We start from the raw sequence: 20,714 nt of genomic DNA, 5'->3' as shown, positions 1-20,714 counted from the left end.
TGCCAAAAACGATGCCGGATTGCAATGCAATCACAATCGCAATCTCATCAAATGTATCTGTATTCCGCAAGTGCGATACATAATACCATGCCGCATACGGCATTGCGCACAGGATGTGTCAAGGATATCCGCTGACGCATAAGTCTCTCATATTCAACGCTATTTTTCCTCTCAGTTTGCATTTAATTTTTCCGCTCCGGCAAAATGATAAATGCGATCCCATTCGATCCGAACCGCCGAAATCGCATACAATATTTATTCATTGCATCTGGGGGGAGGTGTTGCCGTACAGGAAGCCCAAGCTTGACACATGAAACGTCCTGCTCGATGAGGGGAAAAGGACTAAGGAGATACGGTTCTGTTAAGGACATTATCATACGACGTTCCTATGCTCTTTCAGGCTTCATTTGGCTGGCAAAATTGGTTTCCCAAGCGTTTTCAGAGCCATAATCATATTTTGTTATTATTATTATAGCGATAGATATACGCACACAAGTTCTAAGAATTGTCAATTTTCTGAACACAACCCTATTAAAATCTATTTTTGACAATTATTATATCACCAAACAATTTCAGTTGCTAAGTCAGTTAATTGGCGCCATTCGACTCGGGCAAAATAAATCGGAAAGTTGGAGAACTCTGCGGGCGCAGCGAAGCGACGAAGCTCGATGATGTATACTGGTCCTTATCCGATTTCCCCATTGTTTGCCAATTGTTTGGCGTTGCGATTCCCATTTTTATGCATTTTTTATGTATATCGGAGTACATGATTGTGTTGCTGTTCGACAAGTTCATAAAAAATGCAAACACGCTGCTTCAACGGGAATGTTTGTCCGCCTGTCCGTCCGTCCGTCCGTCCGTCCGTTTGTCCGCTTGTCCGTTTGTCCGTGATTTATGCCTTCGCGTAGCGGTCTCTCTTTGGCCCATTGTTGTTGGACTGTTGGACAGCCGGACCCGGCTATTGGCGCCATGTACGGAATCCTGGATGCCTGATGCCCGATTCCTGATTTCGGAATCCTGATTGCCGCTTCCCGAGCTTATCGAACACTATACTACTACTGACCGCGCGGCATCCATTTCCATTTCCGCTTCCGCTGGCCATGTTTTCCACTGCCTCTTGATATTTTTTTAGGGTTTTTTTTGTTGCGGCAGGCGCATATAAAAAAGTTTATGCAAATTTTTTTTTGTTGTTTACTCAGTCAGCTCTTTGTGGTCGTTGTAGCCGGTTGTTCAAGTGTCGATTTCGAGTGGCAAACAGAAATCTGCGATGGGTAGCATAAGTACTTTCAGAGCCAGCTACATATGTACATACAATATACTTGTACATATGTATGCTGGGGTTGGAAAAACCGAAGCCAGATATTTGCTTTCAGTTTAAATGGGGGGAACATTTTTTCATGAGCTCATCATTGGGTTCATTAGTTGGATGTAAAGAGCAATTAAGTGGATAATAATTTCAAAATGGTGAAAGTTTACATTTTGCAATATGAGCGTAACACAAAGCCCATAAAATGTACATAATATACAAGTTTATGCAACTATGGAGCTTGCAGTAAATACATTTTAATATTCTTACTGTGAAAGTCAAGTGAAACGCAGAAAGGTTTTTAATAACGAGGAGGTATCTTTTTTTAAGTTTTGCTCAATCTCGTAAATTAGTTAATTTATTAGACAAGCTAAATTAAATGAAATACTGAACACTTTTGAGCCCTTATTGAGACCGGGTTGAGCGAATTTCTATATTTATGTACAGACCTTGTTTATTGTGTGCTATAAATAATAGAAATCCATTGTTCGGCATCGGCGTTTGGTGTTTTTATTTAGTTTTTCACACATTGTTGTTAGGTCGGTAGGGGGAACTGAGGTGAACCACTGGGTTCCATATCCCAGATCCCAGATCCCAGACCCCAGAACAAAACCGAACCGGACTTCATGGGCCACACACTTTGTAAGTGTTTTGCGGTCGTAAATAATCTCGAATAGTTTGCAGTCGTTGCTGAAGTTTTTTACATGGCATAAATCAAATTCTTGATTTATAATAATTGCAAAAAACACTCACTCAAGCCGGGGAAGCGACGGTAACTCGGAACTGTCCCACACATGTCAACCGAATCTGGTTTCCAGGAGGTGCCGAGGGGAGTACGGATGCCATATATTCGTAATTGTTGGCACACACGTCATAGCCCACGAGTCAAAAAAAAAATACTTTAACGTGGAAAAATATACAAAGAAACAAGTGAAATGTCACTGGGAAAACTGCATATGGTATTGCATAAGTTTCCGAATCTTTTTATTGCAAATAACTGATGTAGAAAATATAAGATGTGCAAGTTGTGTTGCATATACCAAATTTTACCGCATTTTATCTGAATACATTTACCTTATTTTATCATATACATTTGTCATATTTTAAGGATTATTTAAAGGCTACTTGCCTAGCAACAAAATCAAATGTCCATTAAGGAGCTATCCGGCTACAAACGCCCATATCGCCGCTGCTCTCTGATACCCTGTATAAACGGAAATCACACCGAAAAGCAGGCGCAGCAAATCGATTTATGCCCTCCAAAGGGGAAATTCGGTAAAGAGGGAAATGGGAAAAACTTAATCAATTCGCAACGCTTTTTCGTGGTCATAATGCGGCATTCATACACATCTTAGTGTGTATGTGTGTATATAGAACTCCCCTTTGGCTCAAGTGTGGGCGTGGCAGGTTGGTGGTTGGGGTGTGGTGAAGGGGGAAGGGGGAAGGGGGGCGCTACACGGTGCAGACATTTAAATGCATTTTAATAGATTTTCCACTTTTCCTTTATTTTGTTTTCTATGCGCACCAGGAAACGGAAAACAAAACACACACGCGTTTTAGTTTGCGTGTATGTGTGTGTGTGTGTGTGGGTGGGCGGAAATGGGGGCGGTGTGCAGTGTGGGGCAGTGGGCGTGGCCCATATATCGATAAACCGCAGCAAATCGAAAGAAACATTCTGTGACACAAACAAATAGGCGAAGCGCGAACAATAAAATCAAATTAAATGCAGCAGAAAAGGAGCAATTTACTCGAGTCCTTTTCTCTTGGAGTCCTTTATTTAATTTTTTTTTGTTTGCTTTTGTGAATTAAATGCGCCTGGTCATTGTGGAGCCATTAGCGGTCCTCGAGCGCCCCCGTACCGCTTTTCCTTTTCGTATTTTTTTTTTCTGTGCTGTCAGCATGAAAAGTGGAAAATTTATTGACTGCACATATGTCGCACTTTTTCCATTGGCTCCTGCCACACATCAGTTGTTGTTGTTCCTGTTGTTGTTGTTATTGCTGCTGTTGCTGTGTCCTTAATGTTTGCCCCCGCCTAATGCACACACATAAATATTTTAATTTGTATGCCGCAGATGCCGTTGGCCCGATTGAGTTGTCCTTCGATGGCCGGCGATGAGGTCCTTATCCCTTTTGGCCACTTTACTGGTCGAGTCGAATCGAATCGAATTGAATCGTATCGTATCGTATCCTACCGAATCCCCAATCCTTCACATGTCCTTAACGATTGTCACGGTCTGATGTGAGCGACAGTGATTGGGTCACGTGCCGCAATCGACAAAGGACTCCTTTGATGGCAGTTCATCGATTGGATTCCACGCTATTCATCAGGTTCTTGATGGGTAAGCATTTGATATTCAAATGTGGTGAACCTGGCCATATTACCTGTCTCAATTCGGAGTACCCGAATTCACTCGAATTGAAGTTAGCAGCATTTGTAAGAAATTTTAATTGACTTAAAGCATTTGAATTAAATGTAATGTTAAGATACCAACAATTTTCTGCTCGATGGGCACTAGTAATAGGTGCCACAAATGAAGACATTCGTATCTATATTTCAATGCCCAGCTGAAGGCAATCCATCGCTGAGCTGTTTATCTAGAGCCTTTTGGCAATCGGGATTGCGATCTTGTTGCGCGATTATCCTTTAAACACATGTCATCTTAGCCCCCAGCCCCTACAAACTTGTATTTGTACTCCTGCCGAGATCTGCACCCGCATCGAGCCAAAAAATACCAGGCCATATGCCGCAACAAAACGATCTTGGGCCAGAAGACAAAAGGCAATAGAAGCCACACACACACAGAGGCACACAGGACTCGGTGGTTTCGACCGCAGGACACAACCGAAATTTATAATCACCGATGACCATGTCAAACACGCCTACCGCCAACGCCCCTCCCCAAAAAGGAAAAAAACCCGAAAAAACAGAGAGAATATTAAGGGAAAAATGTGAAAAGTGAAAAGTAAAAACTAATAAATACCAAGTGCCGATGAAACATAAAACATTTTCTAGTTAAGTCATGTTCGATCATCTCGGACCACAGGACCCTTTTCTTCTTTTTTTTAGACACGCTTGCTTAGCGCAGGCAGCGAGATAATCTCAACTCAATTTGCTGTCCTCTCGAAGGACGAAAGCGAGTGAGGGGCGCAAGGAGCGCAAGGATCGCTTCTGCGATCCAGCGAGCGCCGAACATCAAAACATCGATTCTGTGGAAATGTCAAGCAAACCATGGAGAGTCAAGTGCTCAAAGCAGCCCGATATTATTTATAGGCCCGATTAAAATTAGAACGATATCTGGTTACCCCAAAAACTTGGACAGCGCCACTTGAGAATCTCAGATGCTTGAGATCCTTGAGATCCTTGAGGAGCGTGCCCAGAAGTCCCAGTTACTCGAGTCGAGTATGTGTGACAACACTTTCTTATATGTATATTCGTTTTTGTTTTTTTTTTTTTGAGTGCCCATAGGTGTGGTGTCAGCTAGCCACAAATTCTGGGAACTTCTCGGCTGCTGATCTAATTTTCGGTCGCTCGCCTAAGTGGTTAGTCATGTCGCAATATCGGGATATGACTTCATTTCGGGTTGTGATTGCATAATTTGTTTAATTTGTGTTTTCTAACAGCTTTTTGGGCAAACACTTTTCGTTTTAGCCCATTTTAGGCCCTTGAAGATCTATTGAATCTCGAACGATTGTTACGAAACTTTATAAATTGTTGTATTATGGCTAATCATATCATTGTGTATATATGCCTACTGGATTATCCATGGGAAAAGAGGAACTTTTTGATGTTCGTTTGATTTCGTTTTACTTGTATAGAACAATATTTTCATACATTAGAGCCGGAAAGAAAATCTACACAGCAAAATCATTTAAATTTCCAGCAATTCTGTAACCCATACTTAAAATTACACTTTCGCCCCGTGCAAGAGTTGGTCGAGAGCACTTTTCGAGCCATTAAACCGACCAAAACAGAAAAGACGTATACCTCATGTTCGGGTTAACTCCTCTACGCAATAAAATAAAAAATCCAAAGGGAGGAAAAAACAAGAAAAAAACGAAGAGACGCGAAGAAAAATTAACAAATCATAACATCATCATTTATCATCATTAAGCTGCGAGATTTTATATTTTGTATTTCTTGTTGTACTCTTTTTATTTTCTGGACTTTTCCCTTTTTGGTTTATGTTTTATTTTCCTCGGCTGACCGCAGACTTCAGTTATAAATCAATCAGATTTTGTTTGCCATTTAGTGGAGCGCCCCGAAAACAAAAACAAAAATCAAGGTGGTGGTTGAGGGTGGGGCAAAAAGGGTTTCTGGGTGCTTGAGGTTTGGCGTTCGGCGTTTGGGGTTTGGGGTCTTAACGCGGCCAACGCGGCGTATGATTAACGTGCGTGTGAAGTTGTCGGGCTGCCCCATCACACCCTCCTCCTCCTGCTCCTCCTGCTCCTCCTCCGCCCCCATCCCCATAGAAAAGTATCTTTCCCCATTTTTGGTTTTATACCTCTGCGACTCTACCAATCCGAAAGCGAGCGAGGTTGTCAACCGCTTCGTGCACTATTGCATCGGGCATCCAAAGATGGTGAAGAGTTGGGTTGAGTCGAAGAGTTGGAAGGGGAGGGGGCGTGGCACGTTTGGGGGCTTGGCGCTCACTCAACTTGAAAATTGATTGATGCCCGGGCTGGGCAGCATAAATCAATATTTTATATTGGCCACAATCGATCTGCATCGCTATCTGCATCGCTTGGCGGCGGATCGGATTGGATCGATCTCTTCTCTCTACGGCGATTCGATTGCCAATCTTCACGCCATCATTGTATTTTTATTATTTTTTTTCCCCTTTTTTTGTTTTTGTTTGCTGGGACAAAATGTTTCCCGTTTAATTATAAACTCTGTGTTGGGCAATTCATTTTGGGCTGTGGGATATTCGCTCGAGCTAAATTGACTCTCATTGGTTGCCTATAGATTGAATATGTGCCCCCTTCTGAGTTATGATCCCCACTTGATGGGGGGAAGCCGCGGGAAATGAGATTAAATTAATTTCGCAGCTGGGAAAAGGATCGGGGATCTCGAATCTAAGGAGATCTAAAAATGGTACAACGCTTTGGCTGAGAAAGACTCGAATTGGGCTCACTTATCCAGGCTTTTAGAACTGCAGTGCCTTTAAATCTCACCCGATTGTTATGAAATTCAATAATAACGCATACTTTGACTAAATAAATCATTGTAATAAAGGATATATGCGTAACTCATTCGTAGCTTAATTTATGCAATATTATAGGGAAAGCAATCTATAGAAGAGATAGATCTCCAAGGCTAACATATCTGGCAGTGCAGACAGCAATGAAGATTGCTATACAAAACGTTTCTATTATTATCGAAATACCGCCAGAGATCAGCACCCAAATGCAGATCAAGTTCGCCGGAAGTCGCGAAGCTTCCGGGATCCCTCGATTTATATGCAAGAAAGCAACCCCTAGAGGAGATCAAACAACCCTGAAATCTAACCGAACCAGGAACCCATAAGCAAGGGTGCGTCGCGATCAGAGGGAATAATAAAAACTGGATTCGCTTTGTTTTCCGATATAATTTTGTTCGCTTTTTTTTATTGTTAGGATTTCAGTGTGGGGATTTTGTCGCCTTGTTGGATTTTTTTGCATTTTGTTGTTGTATATAATTTATCTTAAAGACAATTAACAATTATTATGGTACACAACTAGATGGTTTCTCTCATTCTATATGGTATGGCTTAAAAAGAACGATATATATGTATATGTATGTACAGACATGCAAAAAAAAATGCCTTAACTAGATTGGGGAAAAAAAATGGAAAAAAAATTCAAGTTCTAGTCTCTACATGTATAGTTAATATATCTATATATGTATTTATATAATATTATTTAATGCCTTATGCAGTATTTTGTGAATTCATATAATATTTTTTTTTTTTCGATTTTCACAATATATTTTTATGTCAACAATAAACACTGAAAAAAAAACACACACTAGATTTTCGTTCTACGCTTGCTTTGTTGCCTTTCTGGGTTTTGGGACATTATGGCATTTGTTTCATCAACATTAAACTGTAACAATCTGGGAAGGATTTGGGGCATCCTAGGCGGTGGCATGCGGATGATAGGCCGCTGCCCACGCATTGTGATGGTGCGGATGCGGATGCGTGTGCGGATGCGGATAGCCGTAACTGGCTGTGCCCGCACCAAAATCAGCCGGATAACTGGCCGCATACTCGGACTTCATGTGGCAACTGGAGCTGGAGTCCTGGCTAGCTCCGCTGGCCAATCCGCTCATGGTTAGACCATACTCCGCCGCCAGCTGCGACTCACTTTGCATGGCCAGTGCGGCATAGTGATGCTGGGCCAGCGCCGTGGCGGATGCCGCTGGGGAAGATGCTGATCCGGTGGCGGAAAGGACCGCTGCCGCTGGGGAACTGGCACTGGAGGATGTGGATGAACTGGCTGAGGTAGTGGCTGGTTGTATGGCACGGCTGCTGCTGCTGCTGCTGTTCCACGGCTGATCCGACGTCGTCGTCGTCGTCATCTGCTGCTGGAAGAGTGGCGGCGGTGGCGGCAGGGGATTCACACTCGTGCCCGCGGATGTGGAATGCTGATAGAGATTCGCATAGGGCGCATAGTTGAGCAGCGGTGTTGCATCCGGCTGCTCCTGCTTGAATTCCACGGGCGGCGTTAGCGGTTTACCCAACTTTTTCTCCTTCTTCTCCAGCTTTATCGCCGTCGCCACTGACGCCGACGCGGACGCGGATGCGGACGCCGCCGCCTGCTCCTTGGCCTCGGCGGCCAGTGCCTTCTTGCTCTTCTTGTCCTTGAAATGGGTCTTCTTGTGCTTGCTGAGGTGATCGCTGCGCGAGAACTTCTTCGAGCAAATGGGGCAGGCATATGGGCGGTAATTGGTGTGCGTACGTCCGTGCCGCTGCAGCTCATCCGATCGGGAGAAACGCTTGCCGCACGTGAGGCAGAGGAAGGGCCGTTCGCCGGTGTGCCAGCGCAGATGGGTCTTCAGATGCGACGCCTTGCCGTATAGCCGTTCGCAGCCCGGAATGTGGCAGATGTGCTGCTTGCGTCCCCGCTCATCTGGCCCCACAATCGGTGGCAGGCCGCTCATCTCGTTCGTGCAGTTGGGGCACGTGCAGCGAACGGAGCGGCGTTGCAACTGCGTCTGGAAGGCGATGTCATCGAAATTGAAGCCCGGATAACTCTGCGAACTCCATGGCTGATAGAGGCGCTCCTGATGCGAGAACCAAGCGGCCGATGATGACATGCCCACCGCATTGCCATAGTAATCGGAGGCGTACTGGGCGTATGGGAATTGACTTCTAGATGGAGCAAAGAAATGGAGATAGTGAAATGGTTAATTCAGCGCTTGTATCATTTAATCGATTAGTAAACCTCCCATTTGAATGTAATTATAACCATTTAGCAAAGATTTTCATCTTACTGCAATTAGCAGTCGGATATGGCTTAATCACCATTTTATTCCTATCATTACGCGATCAAAACCCTGTATTTGCTCCAAGATCGATGTACGTTATAAGGTGGCAACAAAGCTAATCAATCTGAGTAATGAAATGAACCTATCATTTTATGGATTCATGATGCACTACTTGAGCTTATTTATATGATAATACATTTTCAATCTGCGGGCTAATGGGATTCAAATATTCCCATGCAGCAAACTGTGTAATTTGAGAAAGATGTTGTCCTTATTTAGCTTAGTAACCTGTAGTTATTCTATTAGGAGAATTCCCAAATATCCGTTTCAGATCGAAACACTTAAGTTTATATAGTACTATCTTCAAGTGTATAAAACTATCACCTAGCATTTCTTAGCTCTACAAACTTATGATGTGGATTATGTGGATATTTACCTTGGTGGCCCCAATCCGGAGTAGGCGGTATTCCAGCCGTAGGCGGCACTGGCGACCGCCGCTGCTCCAAGGTCCGCTGCTGCAGCCGCCGCCGCTGCTGCCGCCGCTGCAGCAGAAGCCGCTGACGAGGATGGCGACGAGGATGTGGGTGATCCCGCCAGGGCTCCCGCTCCCGCTCCCGCCGCTGTCGGTGGCGCCAAGGTCGTGGTGGGCGTGGATGGACTGGCCGAAATGGAGGCGAATGACTGGGCGGGCGATGGGAAGATGCTGGGCGATACGGAGGCCGATGATGGCGCCGATTGGATGCTGGAGTTGGGCGATGCGGTGCCCGTGGATGAGGCCTGCGGATACGGCAGTTCCAGCTTCATTGGCGGCTTTCCGTATAGTGGAGAACTGCCGGAGCTGGAGCCGGAACTCGAGCCGGAGAGGGATGGGGGGGCGGACAGCAGGGCGGCGGCGCTGAGGAAGTCATGTTGCTGCTGTTGCGTCTGTTGCGGCTGTTGCTGCTGTTGCTGTTGCTGCTGTTGCTGTTGCTGCTGCTGCTGTTGTAGCTGGGTCATGTGTTGCATGTGCTGCTGTGGCGCCTGCTGATGCGACAAGTGCAGATGATGTTGCGCCTGCTGCATGTGCAGATGATGTTGCGCCTGCTGCTGCTGCGCGTGTTGCTGCTGCTGCTGTTGCTGCTGTTGCTGTAGCTGCTGCTGCTGCTGCTGCGCCTGATGCTGTTGATGCGCATAGGGATTCAAGTAATTGCAGGCCGCATCGATCATGTTGAAAACGTTAGTGATTTGTATGTTGCGCTGATTTATTTGGATCCTACTGCTGATCTTGCTGCTGCGTTTTCTCGCTTCTGATTGCTACTGCGTTCGTTAGCAATTTTCGCACATTGCTCTTGCACTTATTGATATTCGCTTGTGTAATTATGGCACGCTTTTCACTTTAGTTTTATAATTATAGTCTTTTGCTGCCGCGCACGTAATTGCGAGCACGCGGACGAGAACACGGAAAAAACACAAACAAATTAAAGGCTGCCGAAAATTCGCCAATGCTGCGTGCACATATATATATTTAACCCTCTATATATACAAATATATGTCTATATATGTGTATATAGATCCCAAAACGAGCGAGTTTCTCTGCTGCCACTGCGGCTGGCTCTTCTGCTTCTTCTTCTGCTTTCGTTCGTAGTGCTGCTGCTGCTGCTGCTGCGCGTGATGTGATGTGATACAACCACCGGTAATTATCGTCGATTGTCGACTGAATTCCAAAACGCGGCGAGAGAGTCTAACAACGTACAAAACGAATCGCTTGGCTGCGGGCAGCGGCGCGGGCAGAGGGCAGTGGCAGCGCTGCTGCTGCTCGTGCTATCACGTTCTCGCACTTGCCTGTCGCCACTGAGCGCCCACAGCCAGCTCTCGCTCTCTCTCGCTCTCGGCACCATCATGGTGGTTGTTTTGCTTTTGCCCGCAACGGTGTGCCTTCGGGGCAACTCGCTTCGTCTCGCTTGCACGTGTGGCGCGGATGTGTCACTCCCGGCACCAGCAGCCACTCTCTGTTGCTCGCTCTCTCTCGCTCTCTCTCTCTCCCTCCCTCTCCCTCTCTCACTCTCTCTCTCTTTCGCTCTTTGCGACATGCTGCATGGTGCTCTCTCTCCACGTTGCTGTGCATTGTTGTTGTTTCTGGCGCTGCTGCCGCAGGCGTTTTGTTTTAATTTCTATGTGTGGGTTTGTGTGTCAAAGCAATTGGGTGAGCATGTGTTTTGTTGTTGTTGTTGCTGTTGCTGTTGTTTTTCCAGCTAGTGCTCATATAGCTCCTTGCGGTTGTTATTGTTGGTGAAATCAAAACTTTAAGCCAAAAATGTTAGCTTATCTTAAATGCAAATCATTTTAAATTAAAGTTTGTCATTTTCACTTGCACTTGTATGATTATGTAATAATATTTTACATGATTACTTTTTTTAGGAAGTATATGAAATGTGTTATTATTTAGTTGGTTACAAAATATTTCATATTTTAAGTGTTCAAAGTGAATATTTAAAATATTCCTAACCCAATTATAGCCCCTTAAAAATATACTGTATCAAATGGTTAAATATCTTATATCCTTTAGAATGCAAAAAAGTTCGATTAGCAAGTATTTAATTTTATTTAAATTTAAAGTATTTAAATTTGTATTAATTTATTGAAAACCTGCTAGCCTAAAAATATTTCCGAAATACAAATTTTATTTTGTATTTTCAATTTGATGCTTGCAAATTGCTTATATAAACCGTAAGTATGTTCGTACTTTAAACTCGATTATTTTTTATATTTCCCAACGATTTTGAATGCCCATAAATTACTCGACATTTTACACATTTCAAGTGCCGTCATTAAAAGCACGAATATCTGCTTAAATTCCCATTATCCCCTTGCTCATTCAGACCTTCAATTTGTTTCGATGAAAGTAAGCAGACAGAGAAAAGTATGGCTCATCACTTTAATTAAATTAAAATTTCGGCTTAATGGCATTTAATTTTTCATTTTGCTCCAGCGAAACCCAATGATAAAAAGAAACGATTGATGTTGAAAAGAGGGAGCGGGCGGGGAGCATGCTTCAAATATCAATACAATAACAATAAAAACTAATAAATTTGTGGTCGCGGCCCAATGAAATAACTGTATTTAAAGGGGCGTTGACCAAACACCACCACAAAAGAGACAGCAGCTCTCTCCTTTGCTCTCTCGCTCTCGCATGCCTGCGCCCGGTTGTGTGCGTGTGTGTGTGCATGTGTGTGTATATGTTTGTGTGCCGCATATTAATCACAATTGCTGTTGCTGTTGTTGTTGTTGCCTTCGCTCCCTTTTTATTATGCGGCGTCTTTTTTATTACGCATACGCAACGTGGGTCTGAGCCACAAATTTTACGATTTGCTGCTGCTGTGAAAAGATAATGATGACTCCCAAAACGAAACGAGCACACGGAAATTCATCTCGACCCTTCAGCTTCCCCTTGTTAAGATGGAAATCATAATATAGTTTAATTTTCCTAGGATACCATGAGTTCTGAATATGAACCTACTGATGTGAAACTTCTCAATCAGCTTAGTTATGATTAAATGCCACTGCATCCCAAGTATTTCGGAAGTGCACAAATTGCTACTATGTGTAATGTTGTTCAAATAAATATGAAATTCGGCATGCCTTTAAATTGAAGTTACAAATTCTTCTACAGCAAATATTCCTGAATTGTCAGTATTGTTTGTTCGTTTGGGTTATAAATTTGAATGCAAGTATTTTGGAAGATTGGATAAATATTTTAAAATGCACAGCAATCGTATACGCCCCACTCGGGCCACACAGGGTATGCGGCTGGGACTTCTGGGCAACATGTAATGAAACGGAAGATACAATTATATTGAGGCGAGCAGGGCAACAACAAGGAGCCTGTCTCGTGCTGGCAGTCTCCTCCCTCCTCACCCACCTCACCCGCCTGGCACCTTCGCTCTGCCCCTCTGCGGCTCCTCTGGCCCTTGTGGCTACCGAAGATTTATGACAACGCTGAAGTCAACTAGACTGGAAGACCGTCTGCCCAGCCCAGTCCCTCCCCTTGCTTGCCGTTTCCCTCGCCGAACCAGGCTCCTTTGCAGGAACAATACCCTTGCGCCTCCTGGCTCCTCGAGTCCTTGTCCTTGCTCCTTCTGCTCTTGCTCCTGCTCTTGTTCTTGACTCTGGTTCTTGTCCTTGGGCCACAACGTCGCCGCATAATCAATTAGCAAAAAGTCGGCAGCAACAGCAAGGAAAGTTCCCACAATCCCAATCTACTCGACGCCCACACAGCGACACGCCCACTTTTTTGCACCACTAGGTCAAGTGAAGTTGGAAAATCGCAATGGTTTTTATGGGGCACATGTAAGGTTTTGATTCACACTAATGGAGCACAAACTTCGGGAACCCAAATTATATGTGCACCCAAATATAAACAAGCAGTATGATTTTAACCCATACCCATTAATTAGTCGCCACTAAAACGGAAGCAGTGTTCTGAATGTCGCCTGGATGTTTGTAAATCTCTCCAAATATTGTGCAAATTGAATTGCTAATCTATTTTGAGGAAGTGACTTTAGCTAGGAGTACTCAGCCATCTCAATGCGATAATCAATTGATTAGCCGCGACGAGCCCACCAAACAAGGCGTGGGATCAGCTGATCTGCAGATCAGCGATGTCAGGTAGGCCATGGAGGAGCAGCTAAGCTGGGCTTAAGCTGGAAAAGTTTTGACTTCGCCGCATCAAAGCTCCTCATCCGCGGGATTTCTCGCTGGATCGCCACTAATCCCGGATAGGCGGACGAGGGCGAAGTCAGGATTACCCCGTTTTGTTTTGCTACCTAGCCCCCGACTCGGTTACGCCTGAATTGTAATTATTGATTCTTGATCCTGATCGCAGTTCTTTGGCGGATTAATGCGGCAGCTCTTGGCTGGCTGCACTGAGAGAAACCAGACTGGCCTTCGCTCTTCAGCACTTGTACTTCTTTCGTACTAGAGATGATAGTCATTCCATGCATTATACCTTAGCAAGATGTTTCAAATCTGAATTTTATATATATTTACATATATGTATATATTTCCTCAAACTTTGCATACCTTGCATTACATAGGAAATAAATGTATCACTTAATAAATAGTTCATTTAATTGAAAAGAAAAATAATCAGGCCAAACCCCCTGTTACTTTCTCGCAGTGCAGCTATATTGCCATACCATCGGTTTTTGGTGGTCTCGGATTAAACCGCACCCTCTGACCAAAGGTCCTGTGGGTTGGGTTTTCGGTTTGGTCGGTGTGCGGTGGGCGGTGGGCGGTGGGCGAGTGGGTGGCTGGGTGGTTTCGACGCTGCCGCGGGGTGCCATAAATGCATAATCCACGTTTTACGATCGCTTAGCAGGAAAAGTCAAAGGGATCGTCTGCGGTAATCCGAAAGAGAGGCTAGATATATCCATATTGCCAGGTAGTGCGAGCGAAAAGTATTCAATTGAAATTGTTGGGTGCGCACGGCATGGGCCTCATAATCCTTTAGCGTAAACCTTAACCCGTTATGCAGATTTGTGTTAATTGGATTTATGGGGATTTTCGCATCTAAATCCTTTCACTGTCTGCAAATATTTTGGCCTCTAGCGTCTTCGGCCCGTTCTTCGTCGCAGATTAGATTAATCTCCGGGGTTTTTTCGCCAATTGACTTTGTATATCTCTTCTTGTATCTGAACCTCTACCTATCGCTAACTATCTTTGACTTCGGCACAATCGCTGACTTTGGCATAAGCTGAACTGGGTTTTCTATATATGAGTAGGATATCTAACCAAATAGATTGATTTTGAATTACGGAATTGCAATTCACATGTACTGAAAACATTTTTGGCATATGTATATCCTTTTGCTGGCATTATCCACTAGATGCAACAGATGGTGAAGGATTTCATCTGAGCAGATCCACGAAACGCCCCCATTTTCATTACCCTTCTCATCCACACATATCCAGCTATAACTTATAGTGCATGCACATCTCATATCGATTTCACCAACTGGATCGATCGGCTGTTTGACGACAGATTGCGCAATGCTCAGACCACATCGCAAGGTCGTGCCACGCCCCCTTTGACCTGTATGGGGCGCACTTGTAGCCATCTCTCGGCATCTCGGGCACCCTGCACTTCCACTGAATTCTCTAATCAAGCGGCAACGATGCAAAAAAACACACACAGTGGAACCAAGGGAAAAACAATGGCATCAAACTATAAATTTTAATTTCAATAATAAATATTACCCTCCATGTGTGTGTGTGTGTGTTCCTTTCTACTCACCGTGTTCTTTGTGTGTTCTTTTATGAAGCGTGTGTCGCAGAGGGGTTAGAACCGCGAACAAGATATTAGAGATCTCCTCGGAGACCGTTTTGCACTAAAAATGTCAACAGCCTCAATTTACAGCCCCTAAATAGGGGTAGGAAAGAGAGGGGGCGCAGAAAGAGTGCCGAAACAAGGGGATCCTAACACTTCCCGGGAAATCACTTGGCCGAACCGAAAAAAATCTCCAGATATTTGAACTCGAGGCACTTGTTGCAACACTCGAAAAAATACGCGGCGTATGCAGTGAACAACTAACAGTTGAAAACGAAAGAGTTTAAAGGAAGTTTAAATATTTATTAAACAGATTAGCATTCATTCATTAATGCTAAAGTTTAAATATTTATAAAACAGATAAAAACAATAATGCTTAACAATTAACAATTTTTTCAACTAAAAACGACAAAATTTTCTATGTTCAAAACTTGGTAATCAATTTGGAGCAACTGAAAGCATATCAATTTCAATTGTGTTCCGTATATGCGTCGTTTTTCTCGCGGTGCATGGCGAAGGGAGCGGGCCAAAGGGAACCGGAGGAGCAAAAAGAAAAGAGAACGCCGCAAAAATGGGGTGTCGAAATGATCATCAGTTGAGGGCGCCCCGCGGCGGGCCGCTCCTCTGATCTTCGCACCGCACGCCCTGCTGTGCTCCTTCCACGGTTCAAAAGTAACATCGAAAAGGACCTCGACTCCGAAACAGGACTCGCCTTGGCCACGGAAAAACAGTGGCAATCTTGGGTGAAGCCATGGCAAATGGACCATGAGCCATGGGCCATGGGAAAAATGAAGCGATGTTTGCGAAATTCAGGCGACAAAGGTGCCAGCACAAAGGACAACTAATTGGTTCGATTTCAAATTGAGAGTTCGCTGTTCTTTTGAGTCCTTAGAACCTGCCGCTGCTCCTTTGTCCCGAATGGTGGCATTTTGTTTCAGTCGGTGGCACAAACAGGTTCAAAGGGCAATCGACCTGTGCCCGTGATAACTACAAAATATTTATTTAATATGTAGTAAGCGCGGCGCAGAGTTGCTTACCGAATGGAAACTTCAACAAAACAATCAACAATTCAACAAAACTTCAAATAACAATCGGTAAAACAACATGTTGATCGCGTTTCAGATTTTCATCAAACAATTATTCGGTTTGTTTCACTGGAAAGAAAGGCGCATTACACTATTATTCCTCGCTTAAATCGGCATAGTACTCACAATAACTTCGCTCGAATCAGACAGGTTGTCCTCTACACTAATGAGTTTAATGCTTTCTGTTTGTCGGGACTTTCGCCGCTATGGGTTTTTTTTTGACAGAAACTGGCTTACTCGGCCCGCTGTTGCTCCTCTTTTTGACGGGCTCGGCGAAATAAACTATGCGATTGCGTAGGTTTTTGAAAATGACTGGTTTGACTTTGTTTTTACTTTTTCTCATGTCTGTTATATTTTTATTTATTTTTGGGTGTTACTTGGTTTAGATTTTTTACGTTTGTTACAACTGACTGCTGATCGAAAATATTTCCAAAGCGAACTTGTATTCAATATTTTGATTCTGGACTTATTCGTAAATTTATCAGATGTTGTGTGTTACGCTTTCACAGGCGAGAATTGAACTGAAGGTTTTGCTTGGATGAGAGAAATCTTTTGTGATTGAAATTATATGCAATGCCTATTTGTTATGAAAACATTGAAACCAAATTCCAAAGCCCACTATATTGTTTTTTATTGATATAACATAGCTTACTTTTAATTTTAAATTGTATTTCTCTGTGCAGTAGTAAATAGCAAATACACGCACCCAAATAGTAGCCTAGACACCCACCATTGCATTCTTGCGCATTGAGCACCATATAGCGGAAAATTACGGAACTAAAGCTACAACAGTTTCTCTTTTCTTTACCTAGGTGACGCTATTTCTATTGAACTGAGAGCTTACCGCTACACCGATAAAAATGCTGAGGATGATCTACAATATAAAAAATAAAATAAATATTATATGATTTCTGAAAAATATTGTCTCCTTAGGAAGAGTCGAATATCTCAGTTACTATACGTATTGTACTTTCTTAGCTAATAAGCTACCTTAATGGAGGGTGATTTTTATTAAATACATTAGCACTCCTATAAGCATAATTTTATCTTTTCTTAAATAAAGAAACCGAAAACTATGATTATTTTGTGAGCAAGCTATTTTACTTAATGCTTAAGACAACAAACATTTCTAAACACATAAAATCAACCCAATTAACCAATGGTTCACTTATTTTCCTTTAGCATTTTTTTCCTGGTAAAAAACAATGCGTATAAAATTACTTATATTGGAATACATATTTTAGTTGTGCAATTAGATAAAACTCTATTGGTAGTAGATGGAATAATGCAGTATTCAAAATTCTTCAATTCCTCTTTCTGCACTGAAATTATTGGACGTTCATATTCATATAAATATACGAGCTAAAGACAAATGACAATAGCTAGAAAAGATAGCTAGATAATGACTAATTACGCTCTTTAGCTACACAGTGCCAACATTGACATCACTGCGCCGCATACGAATGCTAGCGTGAAGAAGAGGAAGAGACGAGCGGTGCTGGGCTGAAAAAAAGACGAGAAAAGGGGGGAAAATTGGCGCAAATTGTACACGCGAGGCGCAGCAGTGACGTTGGATTGGAACTATCGGTTTGTGTGACTTATTTTGTGGCATATTTAATGCGGCCAATTGCCGATAAACCGAAGAAAATAGCATAATTAAATAACCAGAGCCAGCGCATCTAGTGTAAAAAGTCGGGCATGATTCCCAATCGCAAGAGAGAATCGGTATCACTCGTTGACCCGTCTCGTTCGAGTCTCGATCGCGTCATCTCACTCGCACCCACGTACCGACCGCCAGCCAGCCATATTGCCATCCCGTTCATTTCGGTGACAACGTGTCGGTGTGTGTGCATGAGTGTGCCAGAGTGCAAGCTTATGTGTGTGCGCTGTGTATGTGCAACAAACAACGGCGGCCGCTAACAAAAAAAATTGTAAATAAATACGCTGGCGCTCGGCAGCGCGCGAAAATCGAAAAAGTGCTCGAAAAGTTAACGGAAGAGCGCTTCCAAAAGAAAATTTAAAATTCCGGTAGCAAAAAGGGAGGGAAAATGAGAAGCAAGTGGGATATTTATTGAACAATTTGAAAATTAATTTGTTCTGTGCGTTGTTTGCATGGCCACCGGTTCGTCGGACAAGGACGACGATAGTGTTATCCTTCGGCGACTGATTTTTCGGCTTGCCCCTCTCTCTCTCACGTCCTCTTTGTCTCTCGCGGCAAGAGCGAGCGGAAAACACGCTCCCACTAGATATGCGCAATAGCCAATGACTTGATTACTTGCGTGATCCTCTGTAGATCTCGTCTTTGAACAACTTTAGACTACATTTTTACAATGGACAAAAGTTTTAAAAATTAATGCCCACAAATACTTATTTTTAAAAAAATTAAGAAGTCGGCTTCTTAATTTATATTATAAATCTTATTCGAATACACCTTGATGTCATTAAATTCAAACAGAACCGAATGTTATTTACCATTTTAATTTCCAAAACGCTGAAAAGAACATTAATTTCATAACTTTGCTGTCCAACCAAAGCATTTTTTAGAAAACTTCTTTGTGCGCCTTTTAAGTGCGCGCTGAGAAATTCAGTGAAAAAGTATCGGCGAATATGTCACCATCATCATGTGGTCATCTCTGGACTCGCTGCTTTGTTATCTGGCGCGCCATATGTATGCGCGTGTGTGTGTATCGGCTCTCAGAGAGCGCGTGGCGTGAGCGGACTCGCCGACGCAGAGAGCGAGAGGCTAGAGCGAAACAGGGCTCGTACAGCGGCTAACAGCTGTTACGACGCCAACAGACTGCTAGCAGAGGCATTTATATGAATTTCGGGCCGTAACAGTGTGACAACAGCGGCCCAACAGCACGTGAGAGCGACGAGAGCCCACTCGCATGTTGTGTCAAACAGTCAATTTTAGTGTATTTCCGAGCTCGGTGGTGTATTTGAACGGCTAGCCGCGGTCACACTGAAGCAAAAACATTTTTGGCTCGGAGAACGATTAACACAAGCGGACTGAAATTTTTTTGTTTTAGTGTTGCGAAAAAGTTTGTGGGATTTTTCTAAAATCGCCGGAAAATGTGAAAAATATATGGTATAAAACCGAAATTCGGCAAAATTACAAAGAATATTTAGAAATTTAGTGCGTGGCAATCGGTGATAGTGAAAAAATAAAAAAACCGGCCAAAATCTGGCCGGAAATTTTTTCAAATTTTCTACGGCATTTTCTTGAATTTCGTATTTTTGCCAATTATTTTTACGATTTTTGTGCGGGCCGGGAAAAATAAAAAACGCTCTAGCGGAGACAACACAAAAAATTTCTGCAATAGAAACTTTGAAACGACGTGAAGAAGAAAACGAAACGAAAACGACGAGCGAACACAGAAAAAAAATGGAATATATTTCTGTCGTCTGTTTTTCTTTCTTTTTCCAATGCTCCTCGCACTCGTTGCCGCTTACCGTCGTGTGTATATTGCACACTAATGCCGCTCGGCACTAATATCATCGCACGCTTTCTCTCTCGGACTCGTGCTCGCTCTTGCACGAACTCGCTGTTTTCGATATATGTGTGTGTGTTTGTGTAACTGTGTAGTGAAAACGTTGGCGTCGCTGTGAGAATTCTGTACGCGCGCCCCAAACCCCAAATGTGTGTGCGTGCGTGCGTGTGTGAAAGCTTTTGTCAGCCAGCCCCACTGCACTCTAGTGTCATCCCGCTCGCACCCCACTCGCCACTCGCCGCCCCAACAAATTAAATTTCGTATGATGGCCGCTCGAATGCGGAAGCAAAACCAAAATACGGCCACTTTTTCGGCCATTTAATTTATAAATTGGACTGTAGACCACAGCCGTAACTGGCTGATACTTTAATACATTTTTTGTAGTAGTTTTCTGCCTTTTGTACCTTCCAAGGTGTGATTTCTTTTTTTCAAAAAATTTATTTGTCCTAAAAATTTGAAGCATTTTTCAAAGTATACTTTTGCCAACGACGGCACTTGTTTTCCATATTTTTTCGGTGGTCTGGCGGCAAAATGAAACTTATTATTTCCATTTTCGTGGTGTGCGCCAAAAGAGCGAGAGGACAACACACACGTCCACACGTCTGCGAGCAAAGTAGCGAGTACAGCGCTGGTAGTATTGGCGAATTAAATCGCGAGACAAGAACAGAGAAGAGAGAGAGAGCGAGTGGTCGTCAAGCGGCGCACAGATGAGTGCAACAAGACCGAGAGAATTCTCGATTCCCGTTCTCGTTGTTCTCTTCCCCTTTTCGTCCCCGTTTTCGGCACGTCTCGTCGCATTTTAGTATCGTTTCGTTTCCCTTTTCCCCTCGCGCGCGGCTAAAATACAAAAAAAAAAAAGAAAGAAGAAAATAAATAAATATTGCTTTCGATTTGCGTGCGGTGTGTGTTCGTTCATTCAACATAATCTAATAGGCTGCGTATTTTCCTCTTGTGCGTTTACAGTTAATGTGCAATGTTAGAGCGGCAAATGTCGGCAGAAGCAGCAGCAGCAACAACATCAACATCAGCATCGACAAAAACATCAGCAGCAGCAGCCGAATCAG

At 43.4% G+C, this 20,714-nt stretch overlaps 1 protein-coding gene and 2 long non-coding RNA genes across 4 annotated transcripts; 1 reads left to right on the top strand and 2 right to left on the bottom strand.

Annotated features, from left to right (window-relative positions):
- Window positions 1-6,890: 6,890 nt before the first annotated feature.
- LOC6551723 (transcription factor btd) lies at window positions 6,891-10,487 on the bottom strand. The gene is made up of 2 exons (XM_001977266.3): window positions 9,208-10,487; window positions 6,891-8,655 (listed from the first exon to the last, which is right to left on the bottom strand). The coding sequence occupies exons 1-2, from the start codon at window positions 9,975-9,977 to the stop codon at window positions 7,419-7,421; spliced, it is 2,007 nt and encodes a 668-aa protein (XP_001977302.1). The 5' UTR covers window positions 9,978-10,487; the 3' UTR covers window positions 6,891-7,418.
- A 4,968-nt stretch (window positions 10,488-15,455) lies between these two features.
- On the bottom strand, window positions 15,456-16,499 carry LOC113564588. Its single transcript, XR_003408108.1, has 3 exons — window positions 16,286-16,499; window positions 16,112-16,228; window positions 15,456-16,061 (listed from the first exon to the last, which is right to left on the bottom strand). It is a non-coding gene; the product is annotated as an uncharacterized LOC113564588 (long non-coding RNA).
- A 1,044-nt stretch (window positions 16,500-17,543) lies between these two features.
- LOC113564591 lies at window positions 17,544-20,710 on the top strand. 2 transcript variants are annotated; one of them, XR_003408111.1, is made up of 2 exons: window positions 17,544-17,746; window positions 20,614-20,710. It is a non-coding gene; the product is annotated as an uncharacterized LOC113564591 (long non-coding RNA). The 2 variants fall into 2 exon arrangements; XR_003408110.1 differs by lacking the exon at window positions 17,544-17,746 and adding an exon at window positions 19,039-19,247.
- The last annotated feature ends 4 nt before the right edge of the window (window positions 20,711-20,714 follow it).

This window comes from Drosophila erecta, unplaced genomic scaffold (genome assembly GCF_003286155.1).
Source record: "Drosophila erecta strain 14021-0224.00,06,07 unplaced genomic scaffold, DereRS2 tig00000152-arrow-arrow-pilon, whole genome shotgun sequence".
In the NCBI taxonomy this organism is placed as follows: domain Eukaryota; kingdom Metazoa; phylum Arthropoda; class Insecta; order Diptera; family Drosophilidae; genus Drosophila; species Drosophila erecta.
This window is presented reverse-complemented; position numbering and strand designations above follow the sequence as displayed.

Excerpts from the sequence above, each read along its gene's own strand:
- LOC6551723 (XM_001977266.3), bottom strand. The coding sequence starts at position 9,977 with ATGATCGATGCGGCCTGCAATTACTTGAATCCCTATGCGCATCAACAG. Across the intron at positions 8,656-9,207 it reads TCCGGATTGGGGCCACCAAG|AAGTCAATTCCCATACGCCC; the intron begins GTAAATATCCAC and ends TGCTCCATCTAG.